The following is an 18,692-nucleotide window of genomic DNA, read 5'->3' as shown; positions in this document are numbered from 1 at the left end:
AAAAACTACCTATGCATTTAGAAATGTTTATAACCTTTAATAACTCCATTTCTCAGAGCCTGTATCTTAGAATTAGCAGCTCCAGAGCTGACAAGAATGCACATAAAGAGGAAAATCAATAACTTGACGAATGTTATGTAATTATCATATGTGCAAGAAAAGCAGGAATATAACTCACAGTTGCTATGAGTTCTTTATTTTACATCAGCTTATAAAATACTATCAACAAAAACAACATTTTGTTCAAGTTAAAGCATTTTGAATATGCCGAGACTTGACCCTACGTTTAGGTTTCAGTCAGCATAAAACCAACGTGAAAATCTTTGCATTCAAAGCTTTGGCATGAGTTGTGCGTCTGTTAAACAGAAACTGGAATGGTGGAACCTGTGGTGTGTGTTTAGTACCCCTGAATTATGCTGTATATACCAAATATTCCAGCAAAGGTGTGAGGATATATTTTGCCCAGAAACACATCAATATGTGGTGTTAGGGATGTGGAATCAAACCCACAGCTTTCTAATTGTACTTCACCGTCACCAACTGGTAAGAACTAGAAGTTTGTGCTTTCGACCCCATTTACTAACTATTTACCGGAGAGTTGGGTCTTGGCCCCACGCTTCCATGGTAACAAACATTTTGCCGGACAAAGACACAAAGATTTGACCATGTTCAAGTAAATGTAAACTAAAAACATTAGGAACCGATGGCGTCACATGGTCTTACAGTCACACAGGTGGGCCCGGTTTTTACCCAGCAACAATGGCGGCCCTCTGTGTTTCCGTCTGTGCTGCTGCTGCACATCTTCTTCGCAAAGATGCGAAGATTACATGCACCAGATCATATGTTCATCTCTATACAAGCAAAGAATTGTGAAAATGCCTCTGGATCACAACGTTAAAGCTTCACTGCCCCCTACAGGACTGGCATGCACACTACATCATTCCCAGTGCTCTGCGGTTTCATTTACACATGGTGACCAGAAGAGAAGAAAGTACGAGTGATGGCTCAGGACTCTGGATAACCAGGCGGACTGTGCAAAGAGGAGTGATCAAACTTCCCTTTCTCTGCATGTTATGACTACAGCTTACTAAGACCCACTATATTATGTGCAATATGCAACAGGGAATGTTTTTGGTGATACATCTTGTGACAATGAAATTTGATAGTATGTTGTCTTTCCAGTGGAAAAAAAAAATCACTTTTTCCATCTCAACATATTTTTTTATTCAAAAAGTTGCATCCACCAACATCTGCTCTTTTTTTCTTTCTTTTTTTTAAGCAAGGAAACAAATTAGCTGCAGTTTAGTTAACTTTACCAGAACAACTTAAAGTCCTCCTGAAACATTTTCTGTTGGATTAAGAAAGGATCACCACATATTGCTGGCATATGGAGAATAAATGCAAGGTGCTGATATAGCTGATAATTGCATTTCAAGCGCTTCTTAGTGAAACATACATTTACATTGCATACTGTAAGATTTTGAAAAAAAAAACAAAAAAAAAAAACAAGACATTTGCAGTATATTTTGCAGCTATAGTTCCAACCTTATGAAATGTTTCAGGAGAAGTGATGTCCTAATGGCAGAAGAGGGCTGTACAAACGCTAACTTCAGTAATATCAGAAACGTTGCTTCTGATAATTAACTGATGGAAGTTTTTTTCCCACTAAATAAATATCACATTAAAAGGTTTAATTTTTTCCTCATTTTTAAAAGGCAAGAGGATGATACTGCAATAATAATGAGTTCACAACTCTAAGTGGATCCATCTGCTAGAAACACGTCCATGCTGAAATCCCAGCGGAGCAAAGTATCCATCTCTAAGGTCTAACCCAGCAGGCAGAAAACTAATTAACATCAACACACAAAACAGAGAACAGCTGTTAGCAGGGTGGCACAAAAGCAAATGATGACACATTAAGCAGATGCACTCAAAAGCACAAACTCTGAGATTAAGCTCAGCAATTAAACCAAAGCTAAAATGAATAATTCTCAATTTTGCAGCAAAAATAAAAATATTAATAAAGTTTTTATGATAAAAATTAAAAAAAAAACATATACTATTATGTACCAGCTGACAACAGCAGGATTAAATCTTTGAAAGACGCAACTACGGAAATGTATTATAAAACACTATTTTTCTTTTTAAGCTGAAGTAAACAAAAACGTGGTGAGTATTTGAGTATTTATAACACTCCTTCACACGTATAAACAGAATATAACCACAGCGTGGAGGCCAGACCTTCATATCTGTAGAAACAGCTGGAGTCGCTCAAATGAGATGAATGTTTAAACAATGACCATTTTCGACTCCCATGCGGCGCTTGTGTGAGGAGCGGTAGCGGCTCACTGTATAAACTGCACAATTTGTACTTAATGTTTAAAAAGCTACTGAAGTGCTTCCCAGTTCTGTTAAACTGCGCCATATATCTAAGCCTGCACAAAGTTTTCTGAGCAAAGTGACTCTGAGGACAGCAGCATATTCATTATCTGTCACTGAAAGGGCAAAATTTAGATGTGAGGTTTGCAGTTTTATCTAAAGGCTGGAAAGGAAATATTGCACTAGTTATAAAAAAATTATTTAAGCTTGGAGAGCTTAAGTATATTTAATATGTTATGGTTGAACTGTTTTAATAATATTAGAGGCTTATATGGTGTTTAGATGTCTTTATCCCATGTTTTTGAGGTTTTATCTTAATTTTTTCCTCCTTCTCTTTTCCAACGTCTTTTCCCTTTGGGGTGTAACTGAACTCGTTCACTCATATCTGCCCACTTGTGTCTCATCACCAGTGCATCTGAGAAGACAAGCATGATTCTCCTTCTCTGATTGTCCGACAATGAATGTAAGAATTAAGCTAAAGCTCTTAGTAAGCACTCTGTTTAGACTTCATAATACCGCTGTCAGACTGTTGTGCATTTTCCTTCCGCCTCAGAGATGAACAACACAGATACATGAGATACACGAGCGGAAGTGAACAAAAATCCAGCATCTGAAAATATTTGATCATTGGCTGCATATGCATCACTGCTGTGGAAATTAAATGTCACTCAAGGTTCAGAGCAATGACTCAATAGTGACGTTACTTAACCTCATCTAGATGCTCTATCTGCGCTGATGAAGAATTCCTCTCCACCCAATGCTGCCACTGCCAAATGCTTAAAGTGGATCTGATTACAGTGGACCCCCGCCTATTTGCAGGGACAAAAATCATTGCCATAACAACCAGCTTCCTGGATGTCTATGGGTACGGTGAGCTACATCACTGTAGCACTGTAGCTCAAAAAGCCTGGTAAATGTTGGGCTTTCTGTCAAAAGAAGGACATCAGTGTGTTGATTTTCTTGTAAAAAAATAAAAAAATAAAAAGAATTTAAAAAAAGCAAAAATAAAGACCATTTAGGAGCATAAATGTGATCTTTGACATTTTCTTGAAATAAAATCTTGTCCTGTCTCGTCTTGTGAGTTTTAAGTTTTCACGGAAATATTTCTGTGGAACGTAACTGAGCTGAAATAAGCTGAAAGACCTAACTGCAGCACTTTGACTTGCCTCTGATTGCTGTCTGTAAAGCAGCCAGTCCAGGAGTATCATTGCTTTTCCCTGGTGCCGATTGGCTGTACCCACCAAGATTGGCGATAAAGAAGATGTTAGCTGTTAGCTTCTGTGGAAAAGCTAAGACAATTTCCACTGCAGCACATACACAGGCTTGATTGACAATGCTACAAACGTCCTACTGGCTCTCATTGGTGTTTTTGACTGGGATCTGTGTATTTCTGCAATTGGCAGTAGGAAGCTCTTTTTTTCTTATTATCTCATATTATACTGTCAGAACATAGAGATCGTTTTAACAAATACGCAAAAAACATTTTTATTTAAGTTACCTACTGCAACTTTAATTTAAGGTAGCCAAATTATAGTTTGAAGTGAATTATTTGGAATATTTATTCCAAATAATTAGAACATCACTTAAAGGCTCACTTAAAGCAAACAGACTCATTCACAAGACTCGCACGAAAAGCAGCAGGATGTGCTCAGTAAACTTTATTTTTAATATTAGCCATTAATTCTCAGCACTGATATAATTTTTTAAATACCATCAGATGCACTTGGGGTCAATGTGAAACACATGCATAAATAAAAGAGCAGCTTGGTGCTCTTACTTGGGCACTCGTCCAAATGGAAAGTGATGCTGCGTTGTGTACTAAATTTAAATGTCCACTCAGCGAAATGAGACAACAACATATATCCACGAATGTGTCTTATGTCAAACCTCCCAGTTGTACACTGGGGGAAAATTAAAACTTAAGTCTTAGAAGAAAAAGAATACAACTCCAATCAAAAAGTTAGAGCTAAGTTATTTAACTAAAATATCAAACAAAGGCTCATTGCAATATGTAGATGTTTTTCATTTAAAATGAACAAATAAAATTTATAATTTAGCTGAAGTCTAAACGTTTAACTTTGTACAACATAGCAGTAAAAATATCTGCAAACCTTTAGGCAGGAAAATGTTAAATAATCAGACTTTATGTTTTTAAAACTTACCTCCTGGAAACTTTTAAACATGTCAGGTTTGCAAAAGTGACAAAAGCCTTTTAATGTAATCAAAGGACAACACGTATGGTTTTCACAAATAAAGTACAACTTTCACAAATCACAAACTGTATTTTAGAGAATCTGCAGTTCAGGTAGAATAAGTGGGTCCCATCTGTCCTCCTCTGTGTTTTAATGATTAGCTCAGGTTTGACCTGTCTAAATATTTTAAGGTTTTAACCAGAGAAGATTCAACACAATGTCCAGAGTCCTTATAGACCTTAAACTTTAAATATGGATGTTTTAATGAAACAGTAGCTTGAGCACCAGTAGACAGAAAAAGCACAGTCGTATGACCGGCCAGTTTTTACTGTGCAAAACAAAAGAGGGAAAACACTTAACTCTTTCTGCAGAAAAGTCAGTCTAATTATTTTTATCATGCCGCCCCTTTGTTGGGACACCACTCTGGGCAGTAAGCCATATAAAATATTAATGACAACCAGTGGTGCATTTAAATATATATATTTTTAAACTGCAATTTAAAAAACTTTATTTTCCTTTAATTAAAGTGAAAAAAACATCTACCAATGAGGTTTTTATTTCACTTAGTGGCATGTGTTTTGCTAATTAAAAAGATTTTAATGACATGACCCATATCCTAATGATCATGATATAATATGTACAATAACTGCAAAGCTTTGGCAGGCAAAAAAAAGACGTCAAACACACTGAAGGCAGAGGTGAACCCACACAACATAAGTTAATCTAAATCCATGCAATAATGTTGGACATTCATGGGTCAATTTGCAGATGAAGGCCTATCCCTTATTTCCATCCACCTAAACCCTAACGGAGATGGATAACTATATAATGAATTGTAAATATGTGCTAAAAGCTCAACGAGAAGAGAAGGAAGGCAAACAGCCAGACAGGTCAGTCCAATTAAAGTGAGTGAATGTGTGTGCACTGTGACAGCTTTGTAACTAGCACAGCCAGACCATCAAATGGCAACGGAGCCTCCCATGTTTGTTTTCCTATTATACACACTACATGAAGAAAGACGACATGACTCCAGTGCTAATTATTTTTTTAACCTACACGGCAAAAGACAAAGCACAAAGTGACTTGACACTTTAAGTTATGCATACTAATCAAATAAAAATCTTCTATAATATACGAGCGTATTTCTGGAGTTTACTCAGGCTGTCAGTGAAAGGAATGATCTCAAAGGCGTTTCTGTTGTTAAAGATCTCTGCAGTCTGAATCCATTTCTCAGCAACGAGTAAACACTTTTCAAACGCTGCTGGAGTGCAGCTTATTCCTCCCGATGAGCGTCGCCCATTAAAATATTTGCTCTGATTTTCTTCATTTCAATTGCTCCAAAAATAGTGGGAGAAATAAGCAGTCACTCTCATTTAAGCGCACAGTCAAAACATTTAAAAACAGTCACATGACACCGTCTGAGTCAATTTTAGAGGGTATGGTGAAAAGAAAAGCTCAGTAAATGTCTGAAATCATGAGGAAGATTTCTCTGTAGCAGCAGCTTCACTGTCCTATTTATGAGATATTGTACCAAAACTAACCAAGATGTCAAGGAGAATAAAAACAATTATTTGACTTTGATTAAATCCATCCTACTTCTTTTGCTTTTTTTGTTTGAACAGAAAAAGGATAAAAGAAACAAAGGACAAGATGGAGAGAAATTATGACTGAGGTTTACCGGCTTCATCTGCTACTGCTTTCAATAGCAGCCAAAAATCTGTGATCAACGACATCCAGCAGCAGGAGAGAAGAGAGAAACACCAAATGCCTGAATGTTTCTCCAAACTTGGTCAGAGATTTAGATACAACAATAAAATGATTTATATTTCCAAACAGAACTTTGGTTTATGTAAGGCGTTATCATATTTGTCTTTTGTTAAACAAAGGGGGAAAGAAACATTCCATCAATTGAGAAAAAAAAAGATTTTTAGAGACGGTATTGTATGCAAATCTAACTTTAAGTAGCAAAATATTAACCTTATGTTAAGAGTCTTAAATAAAAAAATGATCAAGGACTTCCTAAAGAATATTTTTTTCAAGGAAAATGTCCAACTTCATGATTTAACCAACTCAGTTTGTCACCAATTGTCACTTTGTACCCAAGGATATAACATTAATTACTTAACCAGCATAATGCATTGGTAATTTTACATAAGACTATCATAATCTGATACCAGCTCGCTTCCTGTCAAAAATATTTATTTTAATTTTTTTTTTCTACTTTTTACAATTCTTATTGATAGTAAATTACTACATAAAGGCAAATTAGATATGCTTGACTAAACAAAAGAACTTCATCCATTAACCTCTGACCTGTCACTTTCTAAAAAACATTCACTTTGACTTATAGTTGCAAAATTAATAATTACTTTCCCAAATATTCGACATGTAGTCTTGCATTTGTACATACATTTTTCTGCAACACCAGTGGAAGGATGCATCCTTCAGCGATGTACCACTCCATCAATCACTGCCCAGGCACTCATTCATGAGGAAGACTGAGTAAACGTCACTTTGTTTGTAAAAATGAGAGTTGCAAAACTTTGGAAAGATGCCTCCTTGCACATCTGATATCCACTTCTCTGAATGATCTATTGCAGATGCCACCTAGAATTCTGATATTGTTTTTGCCCCGAGTTGAAGCAACTTCTGTCCATTCAGCTGGACTTCAAATACCTCTGGCTAGATAAATAATGTTTGGTCAGGCGGACAGGGGAAAAAAACGGTATTTCCTTTCAGCTAAGAATGAATTAATGTCATGTGAAGCAATGAATCTGTGCAAGTTTTGCAAAGGTTCAGGGCCTTAAGATGCAAAAATAAACATCTTGTTTTCTGCTAATGGGATATTTGACATTGTTTCAACAATCTGACCAGCTTAAGTCAGTTATTTTTAAAAGTGTTTTCAATCCAAATTTGCTATTTAAAAAAAAAAAAGTCTTTTAGAAGCTTCAAAATGCTACAGAATTAGCATGAGAACTGAAAACTATGCCAGTCTCATCGATGTCACACAGGCCCTTAACAGTGAGGCATTCTGCGGTGGGAACCTTTGATAAAGCGAGACTCTGTGTACTGAACAGAGAACAGTGTTGGGCTTTGTTTTGGCTTCGCCCCTGTGGGACTCATTTTGGCTGACAGTAATGGGCCGGTGTCCATATGGGGGGATACAGGCCATCATCCAACAGACAGGGGCCCTGCATTTAAGAAGACACTATCTGCTCTACCCAGATAAATCTCTTTGGAAGCGATTTTTCCTCAGAGAACTCAAATTTTATGGTGACCTCAGATGGTGATGAGGAGAATTATGACAGGAATAATAANATTTTGCAGCTATAGTTCCAACCTTATGAAATGTTTCAGGAGAAGTGATGTCCTAATGGCAGAAGAGGGCTGTACAAACCGCTAACTTCAGCAATATCAGAAACGTTGCTTCTGATAATTAACTGATGGAAGTTTTTTTCCCACTAAATAAATATCACATTAAAAGGTTTAATTTTTTCCTCATTTTTAAAAGGCAAGAGGATGATACTGCAATAATAATGAGTTCACAACTCTAAGTGGATCCATCTGCTAGAAACACGTCCATGCTGAAATCCCAGCGGAGCAAAGTATCCATCTCTAAGGTCTAACCCAGCAGGCAGAAAACTAATTAACATCAACACACAAAACAGAGAACAGCTGTTAGCAGGATGGCACAAAAGCAAATGATGACACATTAAGCAGATGCACTCAAAAGCACAAACTCTGAGATTAAGCTCAGCAATTAAACCAAAGCTAAAATGAATAATTCTCAATTTTGCAGCAAAAATAAAAATATTAATAAAGTTTTTATGATAAAAATTAAAAAAAAAACATATACTATTATGTACCAGCTGACAACAGCAGGATTAAATCTTTGAAAGACGCAACTACGGAAATGTATTATAAAACACTATTTTTCTTTTTAAGCTGAAGTAAACAAAAACGTGGTGAGTATTTGAGTATTTATAACACTCCTTCACACGTATAAACAGAATATAACCACAGCGTGGAGGCCAGACCTTCATATCTGTAGAAACAGCTGGAGTCGCTCAAATGAGATGAATGTTTAAACAATGACCATTTTCGACTCCCATGCGGCGCTTGTGTGAGGAGCGGTAGCGGCTCACTGTATAAACTGCACAATTTGTGCTTAATGTTTAAAAAGCTACTGAAGTGCTTCCCAGTTCTGTTAAACTGCGCCGTATATCTAAGCCTGCACAAAGTTTTCTGAGCAAAGTGACTCTGAGGACAGCAGCATATTCATTATCTGTCACTGAAAGGGCAAAATTTAGATGTGAGGTTTGCAGTTTTATCTAAAGGCTGGAAAGGAAATATTGCACTAGTTATAAAAAAATTATTTAAGCTTGGAGAGCTTAAGTATATTTAATATGTTATGGTTGAACTGTTTTAATAATATTAGAGGCTTATATGGTGTTTAGATGTCTTTATCCCATGTTTTTGAGGTTTTATCTTCATTTTTTCCTCCTTCTCTTTTCCAACGTCTTTTCCCTTTGGGGTGTAACTGAACTCGTTCACTCATATCTGCCCACTTGTGTCTCATCACCAGTGCATCTGAGAAGACAAGCATGATTCTCCTTCTCTGATTGTCCGACAATGAATGTAAGAATTAAGCCAAAGCTCTTAGTAAGCACTCTGTTTAGACTTCATAATACCGCTGTCAGACTGTTGTGCATTTTCCTTCCGCCTCAGAGATGAACAACACAGATACATGAGATACACGAGCGGAAGTGAACAAAAATCCAGCATCTGAAAATATTTGATCATTGGCTGCATATGCATCACTGCTGTGGAAATTAAATGTCACTCAAGGTTCAGAGCAATGACTCAATAGTGACGTTACTTAACCTCATCTAGATGCTCTATCTGCGCTGATGAAGAATTCCTCTCCACCCAATGCTGCCACTGCCAAATGCTTAAAGTGGATCTGATTACAGTGGACCCCCGCCTATTTGCAGGGACAAAAATCATTGCCATAACAACCAGCTTCCTGGATGTCTATGGGTACGGTGAGCTACATCACTGTAGCACTGTAGCTCAAAAAGCCTGGTAAATGTTGGGCTTTCTGTCAAAAGAAGGACATCAGTGTGTTGATTTTCTTGTAAAAAAATAAAAAAATAAAAAGAATTTAAAAAAAGCAAAAATAAAGACCATTTAGGAGCATAAATGTGATCTTTGACATTTTCTTGAAATAAAATCTTGTCCTGTCTCGTCTTGTGAGTTTTAAGTTTTCACGGAAATATTTCTGTGGAACGTAACTGAGCTGAAATAAGCTGAAAGACCTAACTGCAGCACTTTGACTTGCCTCTGATTGCTGTCTGTAAAGCAGCCAGTCCAGGAGTATCATTGCTTTTCCCTGGTGCCGATTGGCTGTACCCACCAAGATTGGCGATAAAGAAGATGTTAGCTGTTAGCTTCTGTGGAAAAGCTAAGACAATTTCCACTGCAGCACATACACAGGCTTGATTGACAATGCTACAAACGTCCTACTGGCTCTCATTGGTGTTTTTGACTGGGATCTGTGTATTTCTGCAATTGGCAGTAGGAAGCTCTTTTTTTCTTATTATCTCATATTATACTGTCAGAACATAGAGATCGTTTTAACAAATACGCAAAAAACATTTTTATTTAAGTTACCTACTGCAACTTTAATTTAAGGTAGCCAAATTATAGTTTGAAGTGAATTATTTGGAATATTTATTCCAAATAATTAGAACATCACTTAAAGGCTCACTTAAAGCAAACAGACTCATTCACAAGACTCGCACGAAAAGCAGCAGGATGTGCTCAGTAAACTTTATTTTTAATATTAGCCATTAATTCTCAGCACTGATATAATTTTTTAAATACCATCAGATGCACTTGGGGTCAATGTGAAACACATGCATAAATAAAAGAGCAGCTTGGTGCTCTTACTTGGGCACTCGTCCAAATGGAAAGTGATGCTGCGTTGTGTACTAAATTTAAATGTCCACTCAGCGAAATGAGACAACAACATATATCCACGAATGTGTCTTATGTCAAACCTCCCAGTTGTACACTGGGGGAAAATTAAAACTTAAGTCTTAGAAGAAAAAGAATACAACTCCAATCAAAAAGTTAGAGCTAAGTTATTTAACTAAAATATCAAACAAAGGCTCATTGCAATATGTAGATGTTTTTCATTTAAAATGAACAAATAAAATTTATAATTTAGCTGAAGTCTAAACGTTTAACTTTGTACAACATAGCAGTAAAAATATCTGCAAACCTTTAGGCAGGAAAATGTTAAATAATCAGACTTTATGTTTTTAAAACTTACCTCCTGGAAACTTTTAAACATGTCAGGTTTGCAAAAGTGACAAAAGCCTTTTAATGTAATCAAAGGACAACACGTATGGTTTTCACAAATAAAGTACAACTTTCACAAATCACAAACTGTATTTTAGAGAATCTGCAGTTCAGGTAGAATAAGTGGGTCCCATCTGTCCTCCTCTGTGTTTTAATGATTAGCTCAGGTTTGACCTGTCTAAATATTTTAAGGTTTTAACCAGAGAAGATTCAACACAATGTCCAGAGTCCTTATAGACCTTAAACTTTAAATATGGATGTTTTAATGAAACAGTAGCTTGAGCACCAGTAGACAGAAAAAGCACAGTCGTATGACCGGCCAGTTTTTACTGTGCAAAACAAAAGAGGGAAAACACTTAACTCTTTCTGCAGAAAAGTCAGTCTAATTATTTTTATCATGCCGCCCCTTTGTTGGGACACCACTCTGGGCAGTAAGCCATATAAAATATTAATGACAACCAGTGGTGCATTTAAATATATATATTTTTAAACTGCAATTTAAAAAACTTTATTTTCCTTTAATTAAAGTGAAAAAAACATCTACCAATGAGGTTTTTATTTCACTTAGTGGCATGTGTTTTGCTAATTAAAAAGATTTTAATGACATGACCCATATCCTAATGATCATGATATAATATGTACAATAACTGCAAAGCTTTGGCAGGCAAAAAAAAGACGTCAAACACACTGAAGGCAGAGGTGAACCCACACAACATAAGTTAATCTAAATCCATGCAATAATGTTGGACATTCATGGGTCAATTTGCAGATGAAGGCCTATCCCTTATTTCCATCCACCTAAACCCTAACGGAGATGGATAACTATATAATGAATTGTAAATATGTGCTAAAAGCTCAACGAGAAGAGAAGGAAGGCAAACAGCCAGACAGGTCAGTCCAATTAAAGTGAGTGAATGTGTGTGCACTGTGACAGCTTTGTAACTAGCACAGCCAGACCATCAAATGGCAACGGAGCCTCCCATGTTTGTTTTCCTATTATACACACTACATGAAGAAAGACGACATGACTCCAGTGCTAATTATTTTTTTAACCTACACGGCAAAAGACAAAGCACAAAGTGACTTGACACTTTAAGTTATGCATACTAATCAAATAAAAATCTTCTATAATATACGAGCGTATTTCTGGAGTTTACTCAGGCTGTCAGTGAAAGGAATGATCTCAAAGGCGTTTCTGTTGTTAAAGATCTCTGCAGTCTGAATCCATTTCTCAGCAACGAGTAAACACTTTTCAAACGCTGCTGGAGTGCAGCTTATTCCTCCCGATGAGCGTCGCCCATTAAAATATTTGCTCTGATTTTCTTCATTTCAATTGCTCCAAAAATAGTGGGAGAAATAAGCAGTCACTCTCATTTAAGCGCACAGTCAAAACATTTAAAAACAGTCACATGACACCGTCTGAGTCAATATTAGAGGATATGGTGAAAAGAAAAGCTCAGTAAATGTCTGAAATCATGAGGAAGATTTCTCTGTAGCAGCAGCTTCACTGTCCTATTTATGAGATATTGTACCAAAACTAACCAAGATGTCAAGGAGAATAAAAACAATTATTTGACTTTGATTAAATCCATTCTGCTTCTTTTGCTTTTTTTGTTTGAACAGAAAAAGGATAAAAGAAACAAAGGACAAGATGGAGAGAAATTATGACTGAGGTTTACCGGCTTCATCTGCTACTGCTTTCAATAGCAGCCAAAAATCTGTGATCAACGACATCCAGCAGCAGGAGAGAAGAGAGAAACACCAAATGCCTGAATGTTTCTCCAAACTTGGTCAGAGATTTAGATACAACAATAAAATGATTTATATTTCCAAACAGAACTTTGGTTTATGTAAGGCGTTATCATATTTGTCTTTTGTTAAACAAAGGGGGAAAGAAACATTCCATCAATTGAGAAAAAAAAAGATTTTTAGAGACGGTATTGTATGCAAATCTAACTTTAAGTAGCAAAATATTAACCTTATGTTAAGAGTCTTAAATAAAAAAATGATCAAGGACTTCCTAAAGAATATTTTTTTCAAGGAAAATGTCCAACTTCATGATTTAACCAACTCAGTTTGTCACCAATTGTCACTTTGTACCCAAGGATATAACATTAATTACTTAACCAGCATAATGCATTGGTAATTTTACATAAGACTATCATAATCTGATACCAGCTCGCTTCCTGTCAAAAATATTTATTTTAATTTTTTTTTTCTACTTTTTACAATTCTTATTGATAGTAAATTACTACATAAAGGCAAATTAGATATGCTTGACTAAACAAAAGAACTTCATCCATTAACCTCTGACCTGTCACTTTCTAAAAAACATTCACTTTGACTTATAGTTGCAAAATTAATAATTACTTTCCCAAATATTCGACATGTAGTCTTGCATTTGTACATACATTTTCCTGCAACACCAGTGGAAGGATGCATCCTTCAGCGATGTACCACTCCTCCATCAATCACCGCCCAGGCACTCATTCATGAGGAAGACTGAGTAAACGTCACTTTGTTTGTAAAAATGAGAGTTGCAAAACTTTGGAAAGATGCCTCCTTGCACATCTGATATCCACTTCTCTGAATGATCTATTGCAGATGCCACCTAGAATTCTGATATTGTTTTTGCCCCGAGTTGAAGCAACTTCTGTCCATTCAGCTGGACTTCAAATACCTCTGGCTAGATAAATAATGTTTGGTCAGGCGGACAGGGGAAAAAAACGGTATTTCCTTTCAGCTAAGAATGAATTAATGTCATGTGAAGCAATGAATCTGTGCAAGTTTTGCAAAGGTTCAGGGCCTTAAGATGCAAAAATAAACATCTTGTTTTCTGCTAATGGGATATTTGACATTGTTTCAACAATCTGACCAGCTTAAGTCAGTTATTTTTAAAAGTGTTTTCAATCCAAATTTGCTATTTAAAAAAAAAAAAGTCTTTTAGAAGCTTCAAAATGCTACAGAATTAGCATGAGTACTGAAAACTATGCCAGTCTCATCGATGTCACACAGGCCCTTAACAGTGAGGCCTTCTGCGGTGGGAACCTTTGATAAAGCGAGACTCTGTGTACTGAACAGAGAACAGTGTTGGGCTTTGTTTTGGCTTCGCCCCTGTGGGACTCATTTTGGCTGACAGTAATGGGCCGGTGTCCATATGGGGGGATACAGGCCATCATCCAACAGACAGGGGCCCTGCATTTAAGAAGACACTATCTGCTCTACCCAGATAAATCTCTTTGGAAGCGATTTTTCCTCAGAGAACTCAAATTTTATGGTGACCTCAGATGGTGATGAGGAGAATTATGACAGGAATAATAACACATTATCATAAGAACCTACCACGTTTGTGCTCGGAAAGCCAAAAGGCAAAAAAAAAATCCAGCAAACAACATAAAGGGAAGAGAGAGTTCAGATTATTTTTTTAATATGGTCCTGATAAAAAATGTTTTTATAAAAATGGTGAACATATAAGATTAGCTAATGTGTGATAACCATTGTGTGATGGTACACAATGGTGTAGCATGTTGAGTAGCTAATGTCAACCTAACAGATAAATGTTACTATTAAACTTGATGTTGGTGACACGAATGTACAAAAGTGATTTTCCTGATCAGTAAACATGCAGAAAGTCTGTCAGAGATTTCTGTGGACATAAAACTTTTCTTTATTGTCATTTGCTTTGAAAATTGTTCAGACCCCTGTTAAAACGCAATCCTTCATCATGAGCACCTGAAATGGGCGCACAAATTAAAAAAAGACCACAGAAATAAGAATATTAAAAATAAAAAATGTTCTAAGGTGTTTTATTTCATGTGTGCACTGAAACTGGGACAGACGGACAGATCGATAAGAAGTCTGCTTCCAGTTTCCAGATGAGAAAACTTTCAGAATCTGCTTTAAATGACTTTTCCACATTTGACAAAGAAAATTTCACTTACTGGACACATCTGAATAGGGATGACCTGAGACATTTGCTCAGGACTGTATATTACCATATGCTACATGCTCACTCACCAATTGCAATTTTGACTGGCACACCCCAATAAAAAGCAAACAAGGGCTGTAACAGTTGGTTAAAAATCTCTGTTGACTGATCTGCAACAGTCATCTATTAGGTTTGGATAGGAAAATAATTCCTCATAATGAAGGACTTATGAAAACATAAATAAGAAAATGGTCTGAGTAATGCAAGTGGTGAATACAAAAGATGTAGAAAAGCTAAATTTCCACAGCTGCTTTAAAAGGTGTGTTTGTTTAGCTGTAGTGGGGCTAGCTGCAGCAGTGCTGGTGCACACACACGCCCTATTAGACTTGTCAATCAGCTGCCAATTCAGCTCAACCATCCTGTCCAGTCACCTAGCCAACCGTCCAAGCAGAAAGTTGGTCAGCTGGGGCAGACGAAGGAACATCTGGCTGCCACTTTCAACCCACTGTGGCTACCTGGCTTTGCATCGGCTGCTGGCGACAGACGCCTTACTGCCAAAGGCTGCATGAGGGAAAGGTGGACGAACAGAACACGGCCACGGAGCGGGCCAAGGGGAGGCGTAGGCCACACAAAGCGCAGCTCTGAAAGGGCGGCCACAGCAAGCATTTGGCCGAGCGCCTTTAAAAGCCAGCCATTCATTACTGCAGTGGAGACGGACGGATGAAAGTAGATATTTTCAATGCGACTAATAAGACCCAGAGAGACGGGTGACATCATCCAAAAGGTCCACCAACGTCACAAAGAGGAGAAGAAAGTGGACACAATCATTCCACTGACAGTATCCCAGTGTGGATTGAGCTGTCAACTAGTCAGGGAGACGGGGACCAAACTGACTATCATAATTTTCACACCAGTCACCGTTGTAGCCTCTGTGTGTGTGTTAGTGTGTGCTTCCATGTGGATGACTGACTGAAGGGGAGTGCGGTATCAAGCTGTCTGCTCTGTGTGGTGTTGGCCTCTCTTCTGATTTCCTAATCAGTAGCCAATGTCAGTGTCACCATCAGGTGGAAAATCAGCGATCACTGCGCTGGACAGAGGTGAAAGCAATCAATAGATGACTTCAGGGGGCAAAGCTGGGGCAGCCGACACGGAGCTTATAATCAGGCTTCATGAATGCAACCCTCTGGGACTCTGCATGCGGTACAAGACTCATCGACATGGCCATGGCTCGTCAGTCGGCAGTCAAACCTCACTGATCTTTCATATAATGCTCCATTTTATCCCCTTTTAAGACTTTTTACTGCCGCAGTGCAAGTCGAACACAAGGGAAAGGAGTTAAAAAAACAAAACACAGGAGAGCCTCCTGCAGGGTAGAAACTGACAAAGATCTCCTAATTCCCACCATGTTCCCTGTTTGCCTTTTTACCGCTTAAAAGCACAATACTGCTGTCGTGATGACAGCTACTAGGACTCTGGGGAGGACAAAGCAGTTAAGAGTGCTTGATTTAAGTACTTACAGCTTTTCCAGGGCGGCCAAGCCATAGAAGGAGCCGTTTCTCAGCAGCGAGATCTTGTTGTTACTCAGGTTTCTGTTTAAAGTGGAGAGAAAAAGAAGAAGTCAAGGTGAGCTGACAGACCGAGTAAGCTGAGGTACATTTATAATAGGGATGTAACAAGATTTCACAGCAAGACATCCCGTAATACTAAAACACCACTATTTTTTTTTTCCTAAAGTGAAAAATGACTTGTGAAGAACAGCCAGTTACTTCCAGAATGTCTTCATCTGTTGAATTAGGTGGAAGTTATTTTCCCGAGCCTGTGTCTATTTTTGGGACTTTTAAGATTTGTTGATGCTTTTCAATTATTCAGGAACCATTTGGGGTGAAAAAAGAAAACAACAAATACCCCTGATTTGCACCAACAGAATGCTGCAACAGGCTACCTTTGTATCTGTGTCAGAGCTTCCTATTGGTGTGAAGTTAAAGCACTTTTTGATGAGTCTGCACTTCAATGAAGATTTCTCACCGAGTTTGGAGCAACATTACTCCATGTAGCATTCAGCTTAAGAGCCCTCAAGCCTCTCTGGCACGTTCTTTGGTATTTTGTTGAAAGAACTTTAGACCATTGGAAAGGTATGAGAGAAATCTTTAAGATCAGACTCAGAATAGCTTTACTTGCCAAGATTGTGAAAAAAACGAGTCACATTTTTCACACATTTAGGAATTTTTCAATATCTGTAATCTTGTATCATGTGACGGTTATGTCCAGGATGTGTGGGGTCTGCAGAGATGTTAGCTGCCCTTTTCCTGACCCCGGACCTTACAGCTGAGGGGAGTGCATCTGGGTGGCAGTGAATCCACCTCTTGACTGAACACAGACTCATCACTGTCCTGGATCAGACCAAGCTCAGCAAACTTCAGGAGTTTTGTAGACATGTCGGCTGAGGTGCAGCCATTTTTATACAGAGAAAAGCGGAGTATGGTATCAAAGTATTAAACTGTAACTTTTTACGTCCTTAGTGTACGTTGATGCCTGTAACCAACTCATGCCATTTTTAACTATGACAAACTTTTGTCATGGTTGTTGAAAATTGCCTAGTCAATTGGCTGATGAATTGTTTATCTTCTGTGGATATGCCAGTGAGTGTTAAGGATTCAAGTCTGATGAGGCTGCAGATGTGAATTACTCATCCAAGCCACGTTCAGGACTTGTTTATTGCCGTTTCTGTTTAAGACGGGTAATGATCCAAGATCCTCTGCTTCTCCGTGTCAAAATATCGGCGTAATGGCAGTTCTCGCAGAAACGCCACTTCAGCACAATTCAGTCATCCATTGGACAGCATCACTACACTGAACAAATCAATGAAAGACACAACGGGGATATTTAGGTGATGAATTCATATTCAGGAGAGTCTGTGCTTTCATTTTGATTATTTCAGTGGCAGCTGTCTCTGCATTTCCTTTTTTTTAAACTTTGTTTTGAATGAATTATGGCTGTGTTGAATGCAAAATGATAAACTGTATGTTTCTCTGAGTAATGCATTAGTCTGACAAAAATAGAAAAATAGCCCTCACTGACAGCCAAACACACACGCGCACACACACACACACGCACACACACATGCACATGCACACGCATGCAATCTTGTCTTATTATTCAGCCCACTGGGTCTTGCAGCTCAATTTTTTTTTTCTCAAACCTGAACACAGGAGAGTGAAAAACCAGGCAGGAAAACAAACACATACTCAGAACACACTATGCCTTCCCTTCTGGTACCTCAACAATGCTCAGCTAAACTTCCCAAGTATATCATACCTTCAAAAATACAACTGAGCTGACACACCGAATAAAAACCAAAATTTAATACATCTAAAGAGTCAGGATAGCAAATTTTGCCAACGTAGGAAATAAATTCTCAGTGGATATAATCAGGTGTTTTGTTACTATTTGCAACCTGCAGCTCAGGCAAGACATCTCAGACAAAAGTCCAATTCTCCTTTGAGGTATCACCAGGTCAGCCTCGCTCTCAGTCTGTCAATGTTGAAGTGAGCACACCAACTCACGGGGCCGTTAGAGGCAGACAGGTAGAAACAAGAAGGAAACTGCAAGGCTTCACTTTGAAAATAAAGAAAGCCCCCGCTTTAAAATGACAATACGCAAAACAGGAAGTTTTTGTTTCCCATGATAACACAGTCAATAACTTACTGATAATTCCTTAATTGAAGGTTTATGAACAATGGCCTTAATAGGGAGTTTTATATGGGGAGCTGGACGTAACGTGACACCGTCTGTAGCACCGCTGCCTTGCAAGAAGAAGGTCCCAGGTT

General features: G+C 37.8%; 1 protein-coding gene across 1 annotated transcript in view; it reads right to left on the bottom strand.

Annotated features, from left to right (window-relative positions):
- Window positions 1-18,692, bottom strand: part of adgra1b (adhesion G protein-coupled receptor A1b) — a 199,401-nt gene that overhangs the window by 161,281 nt on the left and 19,428 nt on the right. Inside the window, exon 2 of the mRNA XM_007566798.2 lies at window positions 16,383-16,454. Within this exon, the coding sequence (XP_007566860.1) occupies window positions 16,383-16,454 (72 nt within the window). The remainder of the gene's footprint in view (window positions 1-16,382; window positions 16,455-18,692) is intronic.

Source organism: Poecilia formosa, unplaced genomic scaffold (genome assembly GCF_000485575.1).
Source record: "Poecilia formosa unplaced genomic scaffold, Poecilia_formosa-5.1.2 Scaffold199, whole genome shotgun sequence".
NCBI classification, from domain to species: domain Eukaryota; kingdom Metazoa; phylum Chordata; class Actinopteri; order Cyprinodontiformes; family Poeciliidae; genus Poecilia; species Poecilia formosa.
Note: the sequence above shows the minus strand (reverse complement) of the source record. Positions and strands in the feature narration are given on the sequence as shown.